Source organism: Besnoitia besnoiti, chromosome III (assembly GCF_002563875.1).
Source record: "Besnoitia besnoiti strain Bb-Ger1 chromosome III, whole genome shotgun sequence".
In the NCBI taxonomy this organism is placed as follows: Eukaryota; Apicomplexa; class Conoidasida; order Eucoccidiorida; family Sarcocystidae; genus Besnoitia; species Besnoitia besnoiti.
Genome location: NC_042358.1, coordinates 3,457,412 through 3,474,945, shown reverse-complemented (window position 1 = coordinate 3,474,945; position 17,534 = coordinate 3,457,412). Strand labels below are relative to the sequence as shown.

At 59.8% G+C, this 17,534-nt stretch overlaps 2 protein-coding genes across 2 annotated transcripts; both read left to right on the top strand.

Moving 5' to 3' along the window:
• Nucleotides 1–796: 796 nt before the first annotated feature.
• On the top strand, nucleotides 797–5,400 carry BESB_047720 (tRNA ligases class II (D, K and N) domain-containing protein; the record flags this gene model as incomplete). Its single annotated transcript, XM_029363223.1, has 5 exons — nucleotides 797–2,626; nucleotides 2,897–2,974; nucleotides 3,462–3,944; nucleotides 4,399–4,938; nucleotides 5,260–5,400. The coding sequence occupies 5 exons, from the start codon at nucleotides 797–799 to the stop codon at nucleotides 5,398–5,400; spliced, it is 3,072 nt and encodes a 1,023-aa protein (XP_029220589.1).
• A 2,686-nt stretch (nucleotides 5,401–8,086) lies between these two features.
• BESB_047710 (FAD binding domain-containing protein) lies at nucleotides 8,087–16,382 on the top strand (the record flags this gene model as incomplete). Its single annotated transcript, XM_029363222.1, has 11 exons — nucleotides 8,087–8,704; nucleotides 9,181–9,480; nucleotides 9,701–10,518; nucleotides 10,888–10,952; nucleotides 11,279–12,057; nucleotides 12,358–12,519; nucleotides 12,947–13,109; nucleotides 13,550–13,667; nucleotides 13,951–14,038; nucleotides 14,545–14,741; nucleotides 15,221–16,382. 11 exons carry the CDS (start codon nucleotides 8,087–8,089, stop codon nucleotides 16,380–16,382), a joined length of 4,470 nt encoding a protein of 1,489 aa, XP_029220588.1.
• Nucleotides 16,383–17,534: the final 1,152 nt, after the last annotated feature.

The window sequence follows — 17,534 nt, the reverse complement described above, 5'->3', positions numbered from 1 at the left end:
AACATGCATCGCAAGCAAGTCTCTCCAATTCCACCCCCCCAGTGTGGCTAAAGCGTGTTTCAGTGCTCGAGGTTGCCCCGCCCCCGCGCTGACAATGGCTAGAGGGAGTCAATGCCGAATCAATCCATCAGCCGGTCTCGACTCCCCGGAGGCCTTAGAATAGATACAGAGGAGAGTATTTGCGAAACCGGGAAGCAACTAATGCTGATCAGAGTTTGGTCTCGTTGGAGAGCCGTGTTGACTTGCGTCTCCTAAGGAGACTGGCGGACCTCTCGAGGAGACTCGCGTAAACCTTCACGGCGTGTGACCCGCGGTGTGGCGCCCTGAGGGGATTGGTTTTTTTTTCAGCAACTCACCCTTTTTATTTTCTGTGAGAAAGACTCTCAGGCGGCGAAGGGAGGGGAAGGCGCACAATAGAAGCCAGCTGGCTGTCTACGCGTCTCCGTGGCCTCCCTGCTGTCTTGCTGAGGCGGCGGAGACAGGAGACACCAGAGAAACTGCATGTCTTGGCTTGAGTGCCTTCGTCCATCTTTTTCTTTGAGGCAACGAGGACGCGAGAGAATGGGCACGCAAAGAAGAAGCATTTTCGTCCCTTTTTCTCCGTTTCCTCTCCAAGAAACGACACAACCGCGAGGAGGACGGGAAGGAGAGAATGAGGGATCCCCAGGTGTGTGTGTCTTCCACGCGTGTGAAACCGCTGCGACGCGATTCCGCTTGAGCGGAAAAGGCTCGTCTCGCCTAGAAATGAATTCAAGAAGAGAGGGCTCCTTTGCCCACTAGCACAGAAGCGGCGCAGATGGAGTTTCTTCTTCTTTCCCGCTTCCTGTGGCTCCTGATCGCCGCCCCGGCGGCAATTGTCGCCCTCTCTCCTTCGGCACCGCCGGGGCTGGCGCCCCTAACAGGTCACTCGCCTTCCTTCAGCCAGACGAGGCGCTCAACGGCCCGCAGAGAATCCAGCGTTTTTTTCCCTCGTGGCGATGCTTCGAATGTCTTCGCCTTTCTCTCTCCTGCCAGCCACGCGGCACTGAGCCCCAGTCTGCCGACTCCCATACCCGCTGCCCGCGGCTCGTTTCTGGCGCCCGACGCACATTTTGAAGCGGAGCCTTCTCCGTCTCCTCAGTCTCGCTCTCCTTCTCGTGCGTCTTCTCACGGCTCCCTCACATCGCGCCCGCATTCCCGTCAGGAATCGAGTGCGACTTCCTCTGCCGCCTGGGGGCGTCGCTCGTTTTCGGCCGCCCATCATCCCCTGCAGTCTTCTCTTTCTCCTGCTGCTGCCTTTTCGTCTGCTTGCCACGCGTCTCCCTCTGACTCGGCTTCGGCGTCTCCTTCTCCCTCCTCCCCTCTTTGTTCGCCTTCTTCCCCTCCCTCTTCTCCGTCCTCTCGTCATACGTCTGCTCCTGCATCCTCTTCGCGATGTCCTCTCAGTTCAGAGTATTCTGTTCGGCTGGCGAAGGCGTCCTCGCTGCTTCGGCAGCTCGCGCTGACTCCGTTCCCGCCAACATCATCTCTCCTGTCTCTGATTCCGTCCGCCTTGTCCTCTCCGTCTTCGCTGCACAGGCGCTTTCGAAGTCTCCCTCCGGGCTCTGCAGCCTCTCCACAGGAAGTGTTTTCTGTCGCCGGGCGCGTTCAGAGCATCCGTAACGGCGGCATGTTCATCGACCTTTGGAATCCCGCGGACGAGGCCAAACTCCAGCTCTTTGTCTCCCTAAACTCTCCTTCTTCTGCTTCGCCTCAGAATCGCCCCTCAGCCGGATCGCCGCGGGGCGAAGTCCCCTCCGTCGACCTCCTTCCGTTCCTAGATCTTGGCGACTTCCTTCTGGCGAGAGGGACGCTGCGCAGGACCTCCAAGGGGGAGCTGACGCTGCACGTCGAGCGCTGCGGCGGCCTGCATCTCGTCGCGAAGCGTCTCCTTCCTCTCGACCTCTCGCTCTCTCTCTCGTCGACCCTCCCGGCCGCCTCCTCCGCCTCCTCGCCAACCGCGGCGGCTCAACACGCCGCCCCACAGCGACCGCGAAACCCCAAACGCCGAGGCGACCAGTCGTCGTCGACTGTCTCGGCGCCGGCGGTGCTCGAAGCGCTGCGAGGCGCTCGCGCGTCTCCGCCCTCTTCTGCTGGGCCGTCGCGCCGCCCTGCGGGCCTCGCGCGCGCCTCCGAGGGGACACCCGGCGCTGCGTCTCTCTCTCCGTGGACCGTTGCGCACCCAGCCAGTGCGGTGTGCGGCGCGTTTTCCTCTCTGCCGTCGCCGCAGCGCGACGCGCAGCTCCTGCACACGAGTCGGCTGCGCGAGACTCTCCGCCTGCGGTCGCTCATCGTCCACACTGTGCGGCAGAAACTGATCGCCGAGGATTTCCTCGAAGTTGACACAGCCGTGCTCCAACCTGCCGCCGCAGCCAGCTCGCCGAGAGAGAAGTCGCACACAGGTCTCCGGGGTGCGGGCGCGCGCGAACCGCCGCGCACAGAGGAGACGCCGAACGACGCAGCGGACTTCGCCGACGCGGCAGAAGTGCGAGGCGAAGGACGCCCAGAGAGCGGCGCAGAGAGCGACGCACACAGGGGGAGCGAAGGATCCCCGACGGGGGAGAAGGCCGCGCCGACAGCCAGGCTCTTCGACTCCTACCTCCACGCGGTGAGAGCGGAGCGGTGCGCGGGGGGTGGGTAAGGGGGACGCCGGAAAGCGACGAGCGCACAACAGGAAAGTTTAGGAGGTCCCGCCCGAGTGGAGGCGGGCCACTCCTGTGTGGCGGCTGCTTTGTGTCTTTGCGAGTTTTCGCGCAAACGCTACTACTGCGTTAATTTTGGCTCCTCCGGAGTCTGCATCGATGCCTTTTCTGTTGGGTCTGCTTTGCCGCTTCTTCCTATATCCGCTGCCCTCGTGGTTTGTCTTCTCACCATGCAGCTTGACATGCCTGTGCAGCTCAGAGTGGCTCCCGAGCTCGCGCTGAAGCGCCTGGTCGTCAGCGGGATATCAGACAAAGTGAGGAAACCCACGCGGGCTGCGGCTTGAGTGTCGAGAGCTGAGCGGAAGACTGCAGGAGTCTGCTTCGGTCTGGGTGTGAGCCGTAGCCTGGGGGTCCACACCGCGTACCCAGGTGCTCTCGCTCCCCACAGGCTGCTTCTTTGGGCCCAGAACTGTACTTCTGGAAAAAGAGACATTGTCGGCTTCTGCGTTGCATGCGGCCCTGAGCTATGCACTGGATTCGTTTCAGTGTTACCTTCGGGCGGCGGACGCTTTGCATACACCGTCACACTCTCGAAAGCCGCAGCGTGGAGCGACCACAATGCCCACGACGACAGCGAGCGCCTGGGCTCTTTTGTTGCACAGTTGTGGCGCGACGACGCCTGCCTCTAGGCCACAAAACGCCCAGTCTCCATGATCACTGTCAGCAGTGTGTGACTCAGAGTTGTATCCGGTCGTTTGTGTGGTGTGCCTTCCGGTTTGGCTCGCCTGCGTGGGGTCGCAGATCTTCGAGATCGGGCGCTGTTTCCGCAACGAGGGCATTTCGTGGAGACACCAGCCTGAGTTTCTCTCCATGGAGGCGTACGCCACGTTTTGGACTTACGAAGACATGATCGCGCTAACAGAAGAGGTCGTCCGGCTTTGCGCGGCTCAGGTTGTGTCGCTCAAGGCGAGTAGCCCCTACCGTGATGCGGAGCCGCCCGCCCCCTCCGCTGCTCGCCAAAATTCGCTCCTCTCCTCGCTTCTCTCGTTTGTTCCGTGGAGCCGGCGGAAGCCGCAGAGATGCGCCAGCCGCGTGACCGGCAGAGACACGCGCGGCACGAGCAACGCGAGCGCGGCAGGCGAGTGGGACTCGCCCAGCCCCGGCGTCCGCATTTCCTGGCAAGGCCAAGAAATCGATCTCTCTGCGCCGTGGAGGCGGCTGACTATGGTTGAGGCTCTCCGCGAATACGCCGGGATCGACTTCGAGCGCCTGTCGCACGCAGAGGTTAGTCCCGCAAGCCGTTGGAGGCGTCCTTCGCCGAGACGAGCCCTTCATGTCTTTCTCATCGTGGCTACACATGTACGGGCAGGGACGCGTCTAGAGCGCCGGCCCTTCTCGACTTCGGTTCGTGCGCTCTCCGCACTGGCGCCGGCGTTGCGTGAGCGCCCAAAGTACGCTTCGCCGCAGGTCGACGGGAGCGTCCTCCTCGTTTTGAGCGCGCTGTCAGCTCCGGTCCGGCTGCGGCGTCGGTTCCGGGAGCGGAGAACCTGAGACTTCGAGAGCTGTTTTTGCGTAGAGACAGGGCTGAGCCTGAGGATCGTTACTGAGTCGCGGCTAGCTGTTCCGCACTCCCGAGTGTGTGTCTGGTCTCTTGGTGTGTTTTTGAACTGGGGTGTCCTCGCTGCATTCTTTCTTCTCACGAGGGTCTCGCTTTCGTCGATACTGCGTTTCCCCGCAGGCCGTCAGAGAAGTTGAGTGGCGGCTCGAAAGGAAGCAAAAGGACGGCGAAATGAACGGCCGCAGTTCCTCGCCTTCTTTCGCGTCTCTGGCGTCTGACGGGTCCCAGGAGAGAGGCGACTTCAGCGAAGCGTCAGACAGCAAGAATTCAGGCCCGAAAACTCTGCGACCTGAATGCTACGCCTCTGTGGAGGAACTCATGGATTTTGCTTTCAAGGAATGGGTGGAGAAGCGACTTGTTCAGCCCACGCACATTCTTCACACGCCGCTCGCGCTCTCTCCTCTGGCGGCCGAGAAACGCACCGATCCGGAGGCGCGAGCGCGCCCGAAGATCCCAGTCGCTGAGAGATTCGAGGCATACATTGGAGGCATGGAGATAGCTGACGGTTACTCGGAGCTGACAGATCCGCTTGAGCAGCTGCAGCGATTCAGCGTTCAAGCCCAAACTCTACGCAACAGGGGGGAGGGCAAGGCGCAGCGGCATCTCGAGGCGCCGGAAGAGAACGAGAGCGAAAAAGCCAACCGACTCATTCCCAATCAGGTAACGAACCACTTCTTGTGGCAATGCATGTGCGCTGAGGGGGTTCTCATTTCTGCCGTCGGCATGTAGAAGTTCATGGGCTCTACATGATACACACCCAACGCATGATTCCGGAGACGACGAGTGCCTTGAGAGTGGCTGTTAATCTACGTGTGTGCACGCACGCATACAGATAAATGCCTATACGACTGTTTAGTCTGTGTGCGTTTGTGCGTACGACCAGCTTGTGACCCTTTCCGCACGTGGTTTAGGGGGGGTTGTTAGGACTTTTCTGGGGTTTAGGGTTTGGGATTTGCGCGCCTGCGGGTGATTTGCGTTCAGGAATTCATTGCGGCCCTGATGCTCGGTCTGCCACCTACCGCTGGATTGGGAATAGGCCTCGATCGTTTGGTCATGCTGCTAACTGACTCACCACTGATCCGAGATGTCGTTCACATGCCTCTCCGGAAGAGCGTGTTTTGAGGATCTGCCAGAGAAGAGTTCTTCTCTTTTTATCTGTCATTTAGTCTTCTATGACCTCTCATTAGCGTTTGTGGAATCCAGTTGTGGTAGCGTTGCAGAGCCAACAGAGAACAAAACTTGTGAACCCCCTTCCCCCAGAACTGCCCGCCAATTAGTCCCTGACTTAGCGGTCTCTAGGCGTTATCTACCCGTGTGCGGACTACAGAAATGCAAAAAGGCCGTCTCTCATTCGAACACGAGTCCTGGAGCCGCGACCGTTACAGCAACCGGGTGCAGCTGGGTGGCAAATATACTTCTGCTTAAGTTGTTAGCAAACAATAAGAAAACGACCGGCAGCTCAGCGTTCATGCGCAAAACTTCAGCGCCGGCTCCGCTGCGCGCTTGCGTGCATGAAGCTGTCCTGCGCTCCTTCACGCGATCAGTGACAAAGATCGAACTCATGCGTGTCGCCTTGATGAACACAGACCGCGAACCACTACATATCCAGGCGACACGTGGTCTACGGGGTCGCACCCTATCTCGCGCTGAGTTCATCAATGTACCGACAGGGCGCGGAGTTTAAACCGAACCAAGAAACGCCAGACACAGGGTAGCTGACCCCAGGGGGATATACTCGATGCCCGACGTAAGTCAACAGAGGAGTCTGTCGCTTGTAGTTCGTTCACGCAGATCAGGGCGGAGTACGAATGAGCACAGCCCTGCCCTCCTTCGTGCGGCGGCCGCGTGGCGGTATTCGAGCGACTGTGCGTCGCAGGTCAGGACCATCGTTAGTTCCTGCTCCTGCTGCGTTGTCGCATCTCTGCCGAAATAAGGCCTACGACATCCCGTGGCGACTCCCCTTCTCAAGCAGCATTCGCATTTGTTCCCTTGCTTCGGGGCTACTTTCCCCGTGGAACGTTTACACCCAGCCCCGAAGGAATGCTGTAGGCAGTTGGATCGCCGCGGGCCGTGCCTTTCTAATCGACTCGCGTGGCCTATGTGTGTATATCAACGATGAAAAGACACGACATTTGTCTGTCTGGTGATATGGTGGCCTCACGCAATCGCGCGTATTCCTGTCTGATCATCATGACCTGCGCCAGGACATCAGGTTGACGGCTACACGCAGAGAAGGCAGACACGCGATGGAAACCGCGGAAACAGCGTCCTTGCCTTGTCTTTGGCAGAAGACCGCGCGTGATGTCCGGTTTTGTTTGCGCAGTGGTGCCTCCTTTTCGTGAAGGCTGATGAAACCACAGCCAGGAGACCCTGGCTGTGGTTTCATCAGCCTTCACGTGGCTGTGTCCAGTGCGACAAGTTCGTAAGCAGCGTAGCCGATTTTCGCTTCATCGTCCTCTGGGCGTGAACAACGCAGTGAAACCGTCTTGCCGTTTAATTTGTATCGGGACCTGACGCGTAGGCTTACAGATGGTGTCAAACGAGTCGCGGATAAGGGCGTTCTTCCCGCGCCAGACGGGCTCTCCCCATAAGGCGGCGACGGTTGAGCCGGCAAAGGCTGACGACACTGCGCTCGATTGGATGCGTAGACGCTCCTGCTCGGCGTGTTTGCTAGCTAGCACAGCTGTGTGTTTTCTCGTCATTCGTGACTCGATGAGAACGTACATATACGCGCCAGAGTCGCTATTCTGCCAAAGATAAAAATTCGTGCCTCGTCGTGGAAGGGCTTCTCAATCTCCGATCGCGCGATGCGTTCGTTCCGCGTGCATGGCGCCCCGTTCAAATGACTCTTCTCTCAGGTGAGAAGGGCTTCGTGGCTTGTATTTTCCAGGCAGGCATTTTGGTCAGGATCTGCCATCCTGTTTCCATTTCTCTGTTCCGCTAGATTTTCCGCCGCTCCAGTCGACAGCACTCCCAAATGGGCGCAGCTCCCATTCCGCAAAAGCTCGACCCAGTGAGCGAGCTATTCGCGTGTGTGAATGACGCAGATTGACGAGCCACGTTGGCGTCCTCGCGAATAAGAAATTGATGCTTCTTCTAGGGCTGTCTGACTTGTCAAAGTGAGACAGCAACTGGCGTTCCGTGTGGTGGAGGTCTGAATTTGCGTTAGCGGCTCTGTCTTCTTGGAGCGAGAAAAACAGCGCCTCGCTAGAGCCGGTCCCCGTATCCGTCTTGTCAAACAAATACCGCGGCGACCCATTCCGCGTGTGCGTACGGTTTTTTTAGTTTCCGTTTGTTAGTGGACAGAATTCGGTGAGGCAGAGGGCGTCGTTAGCGCTTTTTCTCTTTGCAGCCGTCTGAGGAGCTGCTGCAGCGCTGCATGTGCGTCTCTATGCGTTGCGTGAAGTGTTTTTTTCGCCTTTTTTTCCAGCTGATGAAGGACCTTTTAGTTTCCTCCGCGTGCCACTTCTCCTCTGTGCCTCAGCGCTGCGTGCCACACCTCTTTGAGCACATGCGCCTTTCGTTGGGTGCGAACGTGGTGCTTTGAGCTGCGCGGCCTGTTCGCTGGGTTCCCGCGCGCGCCTTCGCCCTCGAGGCTCGACTTCCTGGCGGTCGCTGAGGCATTCGCTCGCGTCGCTCCTCTCTCTCTTCGTCGTGCCCCTGTTGCTAGCGCTTTGAAGACTTCGAACGCCCACCAGTTCGTGAGGAGCTTGCGGAGGGCGGCCGGAGCCGTGTGTTTCGTCGATTGCGCGCTGGAGTCGCTCGCGACTTGTCCTAACCCCACCTGTACGCCCTCGTCCTCGCCGGCATGCGGCTGCCTGCAGGGTCTGCCGCGGAGGGCCCCGCGGTGGACAGGGGGCTGCGGACGGCGATTGCGCTGGCGAAGGAGGCGGCGGCGCGTCAGCTGGCGGGCGAGCGCTCGGAGCTTGCAGGGGAGGAGCGACACAGGGGGAACGGCCTTGCAGAAGGCAGCGAGGGGGGGCGTCGTTTTTCGAGCCCGTCCAGCAGCCGGTCGTCCTCGCTGACAAGCGGCTCCTACTACGACAGCGAAGGCCACGCGCTGTCGCACTACTCCTCGCCGACCTCGTCGTACAACTACCACGACGATCAGTACTCCTCTGACGCCTCCCTGGAGTCGAGCAGCTGCACCAGCCGCTCCAGCTCGCGGAGCTACGGAGGGCGCCTGGGCGAGCGCGCGTTCTACAGGCCAGAGGCAGACGAGCCCAACGCGGCGGGGGACGCGCCGTGGCAGGAGATCCCCGCGCGCGTCGACGTTGTCATTGTCGGCGCAGGCCCGACTGGCCTCGCTCTCGCCATCGACTGCCAGCGGAAGGGACTCTCGTACATCTGCGTAGACGTTCGGCAGGAAATGGCGAGCGACAGTCGAGCTGTCCTTCTCCACCCCAGAACGCTAGAAATCATGCAGGTGAGAGAGAGATTCGAGAAAGCAAGCGATGGAGGGAGAAGCTGCATTTGGCACATGGAATCGCGCCTGAAGGACGAGAAAAAGGCGACTCGCACCAGGAATCCAATGACGTCAACGGGCAAACTTGTGTTCATATCGCAGGCAGAGAACTCAGTACTAGCACTAGCATATACATATATATATATATATATATATTATATATATATCCGTATTTTGACATAATGGATATGCGAACAGGTGCGCCTGTTTACCTTCGCGACGAAGGAGAACGCTATGCAGCGTGGTTGGACGTTCACTCGTTTACATATGTCTGAATATAAATATATGTATACATATACGAATGTTCAAATGTATATGTTTTACGCGAGTGGCCCTCGATCTTTTGGATTGAAGGTCTTACGGCCATTTTGTTCTTGGTCCGTCTTGCTTTCGAGGTCCCATCTGTTTCGTTGTGGACTTTGCGTCTCGGTGTTCAGGATCTCGGCGTGGCGGACGCGTTGATTCTTCGCGGCATTCGCCTCCGCGGTCTGCGCATGTTTGTGAACGGGGCGTTGGTTTCAGAGACGCCGTTGGGTCCTCTCGTCGTCCCCCCCCATCCGCAGCCTGGCGGCCTGCCGCTCTCTTCGCTTTCCTCGGCGTTTCTCTGCGCGAGCGCCGCTGCAGCCCCGCCGGCCTCCAGCAGCAGCAGCGCCACGCCCTTCCCCTACGCTGTCGTTCTCGACCAGAGTGCAACCGAGGCGGTGCTCCACGAGCGTCTGCGGCAGCTTGGAGGATTTGTGAGGCAGAAAATGAGAAAAAACCCAGAAAGCCGTCCGGGGGGTACTGCCTACTTGTAGATTGGAGAGGGAGACGCAACAACTGCAGAAAGAAGTTGGGCATGAAGAATGCCGCCGGAGGGCACGACTGGACTGCGTCTGGGTTTAGCGTTGCTGCCGACGTGGTGAGTCATGTTCTCTTAACGATTGTGTTTTCATTTCTTTGCTCTGGTGTCTGCAGGTTCATCGCCCCGTTGCGGTGTGGCGCATGGAGCACCAAGACGTGGCGGAGCCAGCTTGTTTTGCAGTGCCGCCCCGTCGGCGGAGACACAGGAGACAGCGGTCTCCAGCTCGGCGGGGCGCCTCGTCGGGCTCCTCGCGCCAGAGAGAAGGCCGCAGCAGCGAGATGTCCTACCGCTCGGGAGAGGACGCCTCCTCTGTCCGCGAGAAAGCGAGTCCAAATCACACAGCGAGCGAGGCAGCGTCACCGGTTTTCTCCGCGGAAGACGGCTTGGAGGACGAGAGAGAGAAGAGGGAGGTTCCCAGCATGGGCTCCGGTGACAAGGAAGGAAAGGCGCCGGCGGCTGGGCGAGCGCAAGAGGACGCAGAGGACGACGAGGGTCGCCGAGCGGGCGCGAGGAAGAGTGGAGCTGAAATAGCGGGCGGCGAACGCGAGGGCGATGGCGCGGAGAAAAACGGCGAGAAGGTGATGAATGGAGTCGGAGAAGAGGCGCGTTCTCCCGGGAAAGACCAACGCGTTCCAGAGGAGGCGATAGCGCGTGCAGGATGGAGTCGCCAAGGAAGCGCAGCCGCTCCTTCAAAGCTGCCTCAAGAGCGCTTGTCGCATCGCTGCTTCACTACAGTTGGGAACCCAAAGCGAGACACCGGCCGCGGAGGCGACGACGACGCCTCATCTATTGCGCCCGGCTTCTTCCTTCACGAAGAACGCGACTCGGAGGAGGACGAGGATGTCGACGGGTACCCAGTCACCATCCACATGGCGAAGCTGTCGGACTCATTCGGGATCAACGACCCTGCGTTCATCTCCGTGAAGTGCCGGTAGGCCCGCATGCTCTTGTGCGGCGGCACAGGCAGCGCGAGAGACAGCAGGATGAAATTGAGACACGACCCACAGGGGCCGTTCTGTGAGCAAGCGCACACGCCTGGCGAGAAAAGGAGGCGCGGAGGGAGAAGCGTTCTCGATCCGCTGCTTATCGGCAGAAATGAACCTAGACGTGTCTTCAGATGTGGATACGTATATGCATACGTTTCGTGAAGGTCGCGCCTCGCGTAGAAGGCTGAGGTTTGGCGACTGAGGAGGCGTGCGTCATGCTTGTATATGAAAGGAGGATCTGAGTGGAGAGGAAAGCAGAGTGTTTTGATCGGAGCATGGAGGCGAACTTTTTTTTCTGCGTACGCTCGATGTAGGTACGTCGTTGGATGCGATGGGGCGAAGTCGATGATTCGCAAGGCGTCCAGCGTCACCTTTGACGGTAAGTCAGCATTCACCATACGCTCTCCCCATGCGCGCTTTGACTTCTGACGAGTTTTTGCGTCTCTCTTCTTGCGCGGTCAGCACTTGCGCGGCCGTGCGATGAAGCCTTTTTTTTTCGTCCCCAGTCACTGCGCAGGGCGGCTGTCTTCGTAGCCCGTGTGTCCTGAGAGACTGCGGAAACTTGCTTTTCTTCGCGTGCGAGCATCGAGGGCGCATTCATTCTTCGTGCATCGTCTAGTGTGGTGCACTTTGTTTTCTCGGTTCTCCACGGATCCTTTTCCTGTGCATCGATATTGGGCCTTCCGCGTCCTTTTGGATGTTCAGGGACTTCGCGGACGACGGAGTTTGTGCTGGCGGACGTCTCGCTGGACTGGTGCAATATGACCGGAAGCAGCGGCGTGGGACATCAGGAGGTCTCTTCGCTGTCCGATCCTGCCCTGGTGGTGCCTGACGGCTCCTCAGCTGAGAAAGCCGAAATCGTTGCGACGCTGCATCGAATTCTCGACAACTCGCCGCTGGATCGGCTCAATCTCTTTCTCTCTGAGGCAGGCTCGCTGTTCCTCATCCCCCTCCTTCCTCCGTACGACCGCGTGCTTCCATGCACCTCCTGTTCAGCGGCGGACGATTTCGCGACCTCAGCGCACTCGTCGCCCCTGGCGCGCGCGGCCTCCGTCGACGGCGACGACGCGGGCTCTGACCGCGGTCGCGGCTTCGCCCCGGCCGAAGCCAGGGGCTCCAGGGGCCGAAGAGACAGCCTGGAGCGCGAGGCGGACCGGGACGCCGAAGGCCGGACGAGCGCGAGAGACGGGGGGCAGAGAGAAGGAGGCTTGGGGCGCGCGAGCGCGCTGCTGGCACACACCGAGGCCTCGGGAAATCTCCGATGGAGAATCATGGCTGTCAGGGACGTCCCGACTGCGCGCGGCCCCTCTTCGCCGAGAGGCCGCGGAGACTCCGCCGCGCCTGCGAATCGAAGTGACCGAGAGGGCGAAGCAGACGGCGGAGCGAGCGCCCGCGAAAACGGCACCGGAGCTGCTGCTTCAGACAGGGGAAAGGGCTCGACTTCCTTCGTTTCAGAGGACGAGTTGATTCGCCTGATTGAGAAGGTGAGCGCGGAGACGACCTGGGAGGGAAGCGGCGTAAGGGATATGAACTGTCTTTCCGGAAAGAGCTGCCACACGCAGCACTACGTTGTTCTTCGAGGCTTGACAAGGGGCCGTAAGTGCAAACGCTGCTTCAACAGCTGGCTTGCCAAGAAACTCGCTGCTTGCTAGAGTAGGCCGCGCGGTGTAGGCCAGGCACTTGCTCTTTTGGCTGTACACACGAGGACGCACACCTCCCCGCGTGCGCGAGGCTGTGGGAGTCTTCGCACGACAGTGCTCCTCGGTCGCGGCGTGTTGCTGCAGATGCTGCCGGGGACGATTGTGCGGAGAGTCCACTGGAGCAGCGCGTATGCGGCCAGCAGTCGGGTCGCGAGTCGCTTCAAGGAATGCCGGTGCTTCCTCGCGGGAGACGCTGCGCATGTCCATCCTCCGTTCTTCTCAGAGGGCCTCAACCTCGGCGTTCAGGTGAGCGAGGGAATTTGGCATGCAGCACCATGACCGTGTTGCGCCGTCTTCACCCCTGTTTCTCAAGGCGCGCCACAGAGATGGCATGCATACAGAGGCCATGAAAGCAGTGGAAGGCAGTGACAGGGCCTAACGCAGCCCCTTGACTTACAACCTGGAGCTTGAACAACGCGTCTACACATCTCAAGCGATCGCGCACATCCATGTGTTCGCATATTAGCATGTAAGGCGTGTCGACAAACATGCAACGCATTGCGTCACCCCGTCTCTGTTGTTCGGAGGGGGCTGCTGCGCCGGCGCGGCTCCTTGCTCGCCCGTGTGCGACGGTCTCGCCTGCATCTCCGGTCATGCGTCACGGTGCAGCTTCCCATCCTGCTGCGTAGTGTTCATGATGCGCGTGTGTCCCGTGTTTCTGCTGCTTCCTCAGGACGCCTTTAACTTGGGATGGAAACTTGCCAGCGTGTTGAAGGGAGGCGCGAGCACACGGCTTCTCGAATCGTACCACCAAGAGAGGCACGAAGTCGCGAAGGAAGTCATGCAGCGCGCAAGCCGGACGCTCGGGTTCCTTCTCGGCACTGGCGGCAAGCCTTGTAAGAAACATCAGATTTGCTGTGCATGCGAAAAGACCCTTTGCTGCTGGTTCATGGTGCGCTGCTGAGAGGCCAGCGAGCATTCAGTCTCTGTTCGTCTGGTCGTTTTCCCATTTCCCAGCCCTGCCGCGAAGCATTGCCTACTAACGGCCTCTGGGGTGTGTGGGTACTAGGCGCATGCATATCAGTGCGGCGGGTCCTCTCGTTTTCGCTGGAGTACAGGCACAGCTGTGCGTGCGCTCTGCATCGCGGTGTCCCTCCGCCCTAGTGAAGCGGCTGCTGTGTGGGCATGTGATACTCCACCTCAGAATACAAATAATGTATACAAATCTATCGCTCTATTTTTCGTGTTGTGGACGGCGCGCGAGTTCTTCGACTGCGCCTGCGTTTTCGCAGCTTGATGTGTGTTGTGTTGTTGCGCTTTGTGCTGCGTTGCGCAGCGTTTCTGTCGCGGTGCGTCTTGCAGGTCGTTGGGCCTCTTCTCTCCCGGTTGCCAGTTCTTTCTGAGGCCGTCGCGAGGAGTCTGTCGGTCGTAGACGTGACTTACCGAGCCCCGAGGTATGTCTGCGAAGGAAGCGGAGACGAGCGCAATCGAGCACCAGCGGCAGGACAGACACGCGGAGACCCTAAACCCTAGGATGCGGCTGCATGCGTGACAGAGTGAGGAAGCCTCGCCCTCGAGCGTCCCCCTAGTCGGCAGCGAGAGCCGCAGAGACAGGCTGGGCAGGCTGCGTGAGCGGACGTGTGTGAGAGAGCGCAGAGATATCTTTCCCAACGAAGCGTCTTTTTCGCGCAGAATTTCGATTGTGACTTCTGTGTTGTGGGTCTCGGTGCTTTGCAGCGACGTCCTCGGAGTGGAGGGAGCGGCGTCGTACGCGTCTCTCACTCCTGGCATGGAAGTCCCCGACTGCCTCGTGAAAGTAACCGAGGTATGTCAGATCGCTTATAGTAAAGAGAATCTTTGCCGTTGTGCTGCCTGTCGGTGGAGAGGGCGATCTCGTCTCCTCATAGAGGCATATGTACAACTTGTATATTTATATATGTACATACGTCTGTGTTTCTAGAGGATAGGTAGATGTGGCGGTAATAGACTGTGTAGCTCAAAGTTTTGTAGTTGTACGGCTTCGGGCGGCGAAGACCCGTAGAGGCCGCGCGAGCGTGGGAGGGCCGTTCCACGGATAGATGTCTGTGCTGGAGTTGCGGCTCGGTTACGCATGCGGGAGTAAGAAAAACTGAGACGGAGGGACGCTCCGAGAAAAAGCAGTCGCCTGCAGTAGAGGCGTGCTGTTGCCAAGGGTGCCAGCGATGTAGGGGTGTCCATGTGAATAGAGAGGAGAGAGAAGTGCGCGTCGTTTCGGTTTGCGAGGCAGCCCCTTTTTTCGAGTGCTTCGCTTCCGGCGGATTCGTCATGTTTTGTCTGCATCTCGTGTGTCAGATCTATCGAGCGAGGACGCCGCTGCCTCCGCCGGCTCCGCCCACGTATCTGTACGAGCTTCTAGGGAAGAGTCAGCACGTTCTGCTTCTTCATCTGCTCCTGCTTCCTGCCGGCTCTCGCGTCCGGAACGTTTTTGGCTGTGAGATGCCAGGCGGGCCCCTCGCCGGTGAGTCGTCTTCTGTTCATCTGCTCCCTCTGTGAGGAGCAATGCCAACGAGGCTGTTGCGGCGGCGTAAATCCTCTTTAGCGAGGCGGCGCATGCGTTCGTTCCCGTGTGTCGTTCTGTTTTCTGAACGTCGCATCGAAACAGTTCGTTCTCGTGAGGCCGACAGGAGAGGCTCTCGTGGCGGGGAATCGGTGTGCGCTCTCGCTTTTTGAGATTTACAGATCTTTCTGTCTTCTACGTGGTGAATGGCCCCGCCGCTTTTTCTAGTCTCCCTTCTTCACTCAGCATCCCATGTTTGCCACTTTCTTCTGTTTGGCTACCTGCTGCTTTCAGCCCTCCGTGTGTATCTCCTTGGTAACTGATACTCTGCTGTTTCTGCCTGGCTGTCTGCTTGAGTGGCTGCGTTCCTCGTGCTGTGCGGTCGCCTTGGTGGTATGCTTGTCCGCGTATCTTCGTATCCCGGTGAATTCGTGTCCTCTGCGTCTGTGCCTCGGCTTTCGGTTTCTGCAGCGCGGTACAACAGCTCCTGCTTCAGTGCGCTCGCGCGCCTGGCGCGGCTGGCGGCACTGGCGAGCTCCGAGCGTCGAGGGCGGGGGGGGGAGGCGAGGTGGAGCGCGCGCTGCCGGAGACCGACTGGCTCCAGACCGCGACCGCGTCTTCGCGGCAGGGGCCTTCGCGGGCGAGGCGCGGCAGGAAGACGTGGGGCGGCTTGCGCATCGTCTGGTGCATTCACGGCTCGCTGGCCGCGCCGCACACGGTCGCGACTCCGACGTCCATCACAACGGCGATGCCTCGCAGCCACGCGCTGCTTCTTCATCCCCCCGGCCGAAGCGGAAGCACAGTCGGCGTCCCGTGGGCTGCAGTCCCCAGTCGCACGTTTTCGTTTCTCCGCGGCTTGAGTTCTGCGAACGTCTTCGGAACTGAGCCGCGGGGCGCCGCGGGCGACGCGCCTGCAGACGTCGAGGGGCGGGGGAGCGGGCTCGAGGGGCCTCTGACGTCGATTTTGTCTTCGACAAAAGTCGACCTTTTCTTTCCATCGCTACTCAAGGGCGGAGGGGCGCGGGGCCTCGAGGCTGCGGACGCCGAGCGCCAGCCCTCGGACGGCTCTGCGGCTTCGGGTGAAGGGGGCGCCGCCCCCCGGGGGCCGGGAGGCCCGGCGGAGACCAGGGACGGCCGCGGGCCCGGGAACTTGGGGGAGAGCCGGAAAGCGGCGGGAGGCTCTCTGGGGTCGCTCTCGAGCTGGATTTACGGAACGCGAGTCGCAGAAGGCAGCCCTCACGCAGACGGGGCGAACGGCTCCTATTCGTCGTGGAACAATTCGCGGTTCTACGCGCACCAGTCGACCGGCGGAGGAAGCGACGACGACGACGGCGGAAACGAGCCTTCAACCATTCTGCTGCGGCGGCACTTACTCGAGTTGCTTCCGAGCGGCCTGCTGTCGCAGCTGCAGGGGCCGGCGCTGCCGCATCCTTCGCTCCTGCTAGTCGACTTTGTAGACGAGGTCATCACCAAGTTCGGCCTCAGACTCGCGCCGCCAGGCACCGCCCACGCCGCCGCTCGCAGCGGCGCGTTCACGCTGATCAGACCCGACGGTCACGTGGCGCAGGGAGGATACGCCGGCGACGCTGTCGCGTCGCGGGCTCTCTTGGACTATTTCATGAATTATTTTTGAGCGGAATCTGGAAGGAACCGGGAAACAAACGGAGAAGGAGGGCGGGAACGCCGGAATCGACTGCTTCTCGGCAGGGCTTCGGAGGGTGGAGGACAGGCGTTTGCGCGACGAACGGGCAGCTGTCGGACACGGAGGGGCACAGCAGGAAATGAAGACTTTCTGCCGGATGTTTTGTCGGATCGCGCTCGTGCGAACATGTTTTCCCGTTTCAGAAATCTTGGAGCGCCCAAGGCAGGTGCTTGATGACTAGAGAGCCGCGCGGCCTGTCTCGCTGCCCTCCCGTTCCTGGCGATATCGAGCTTACGTCGCGAGGGACGCGGTTCGTTTAGGAAGGGGAAACAGAGAGAAGCTGCAGATAGTTTCAGATAGTTTCGTGGGCACGTCTGTGACAACGTGAAACTCTCCGTCACGCGCGAAGGTTTTATTCTATTCCAGCAACGCGTGTTTAACAGGGACAGCGGCGCACCACAGCTCTCTGGGATATGAGGTGTTGACCGGCGCCTTCGCGCCCGGCGGTTGAGCCGCTGTATGTCACGTCGCATGAGGATTTTCCGCGAAGACTGAAAGGAACAAAGGCGCGACACAGTGTCGGGTATCCACTAGCTCCGTGGTGAACTCCAGACGGGCGTACCGTCGCTAGACGCAAGCAGTCATCGTGAGACAGCGTCGCGCCATGCAGCGTGCCTCCGGGGGCACGAGCTGCAACGGCTACTGAGGCTTCGTGAAGTCAGGGGAGCCACGAGGTAACGATCTCTGAAACGTATCGAGTCCGGTTGGCACTGAACTGCCGCTCGCCATCCGAGGCGAGACGCGCACTGCGCAGACTGCGCACCGAAGGCGGGAGCTGCAGGCTAAAACAAACTTTTTCGCGGTTTGTGCCTCACTCTCGGGAAAGGAGGACATAACGACGCAGTGCATTTGCTCAACTGCGACAGTGCGCCGCTCATCGCGCCACAGAGCCCGGCTCGTGTCGAACACAACTTAGCTGAGACACTTTCGATGTATGCCAGTGCATACCGACACACCACTGTATAGATCAGAGAGGCACTGTCTGGTAAGGCTACTCTACTTTCTGAGGTTCGGGACTGCGAAACAACGTTACGCAGCTGCTGCTTCTGAGGTGCCTTCTACCGCCGTTTAGCTCCTCCTCTC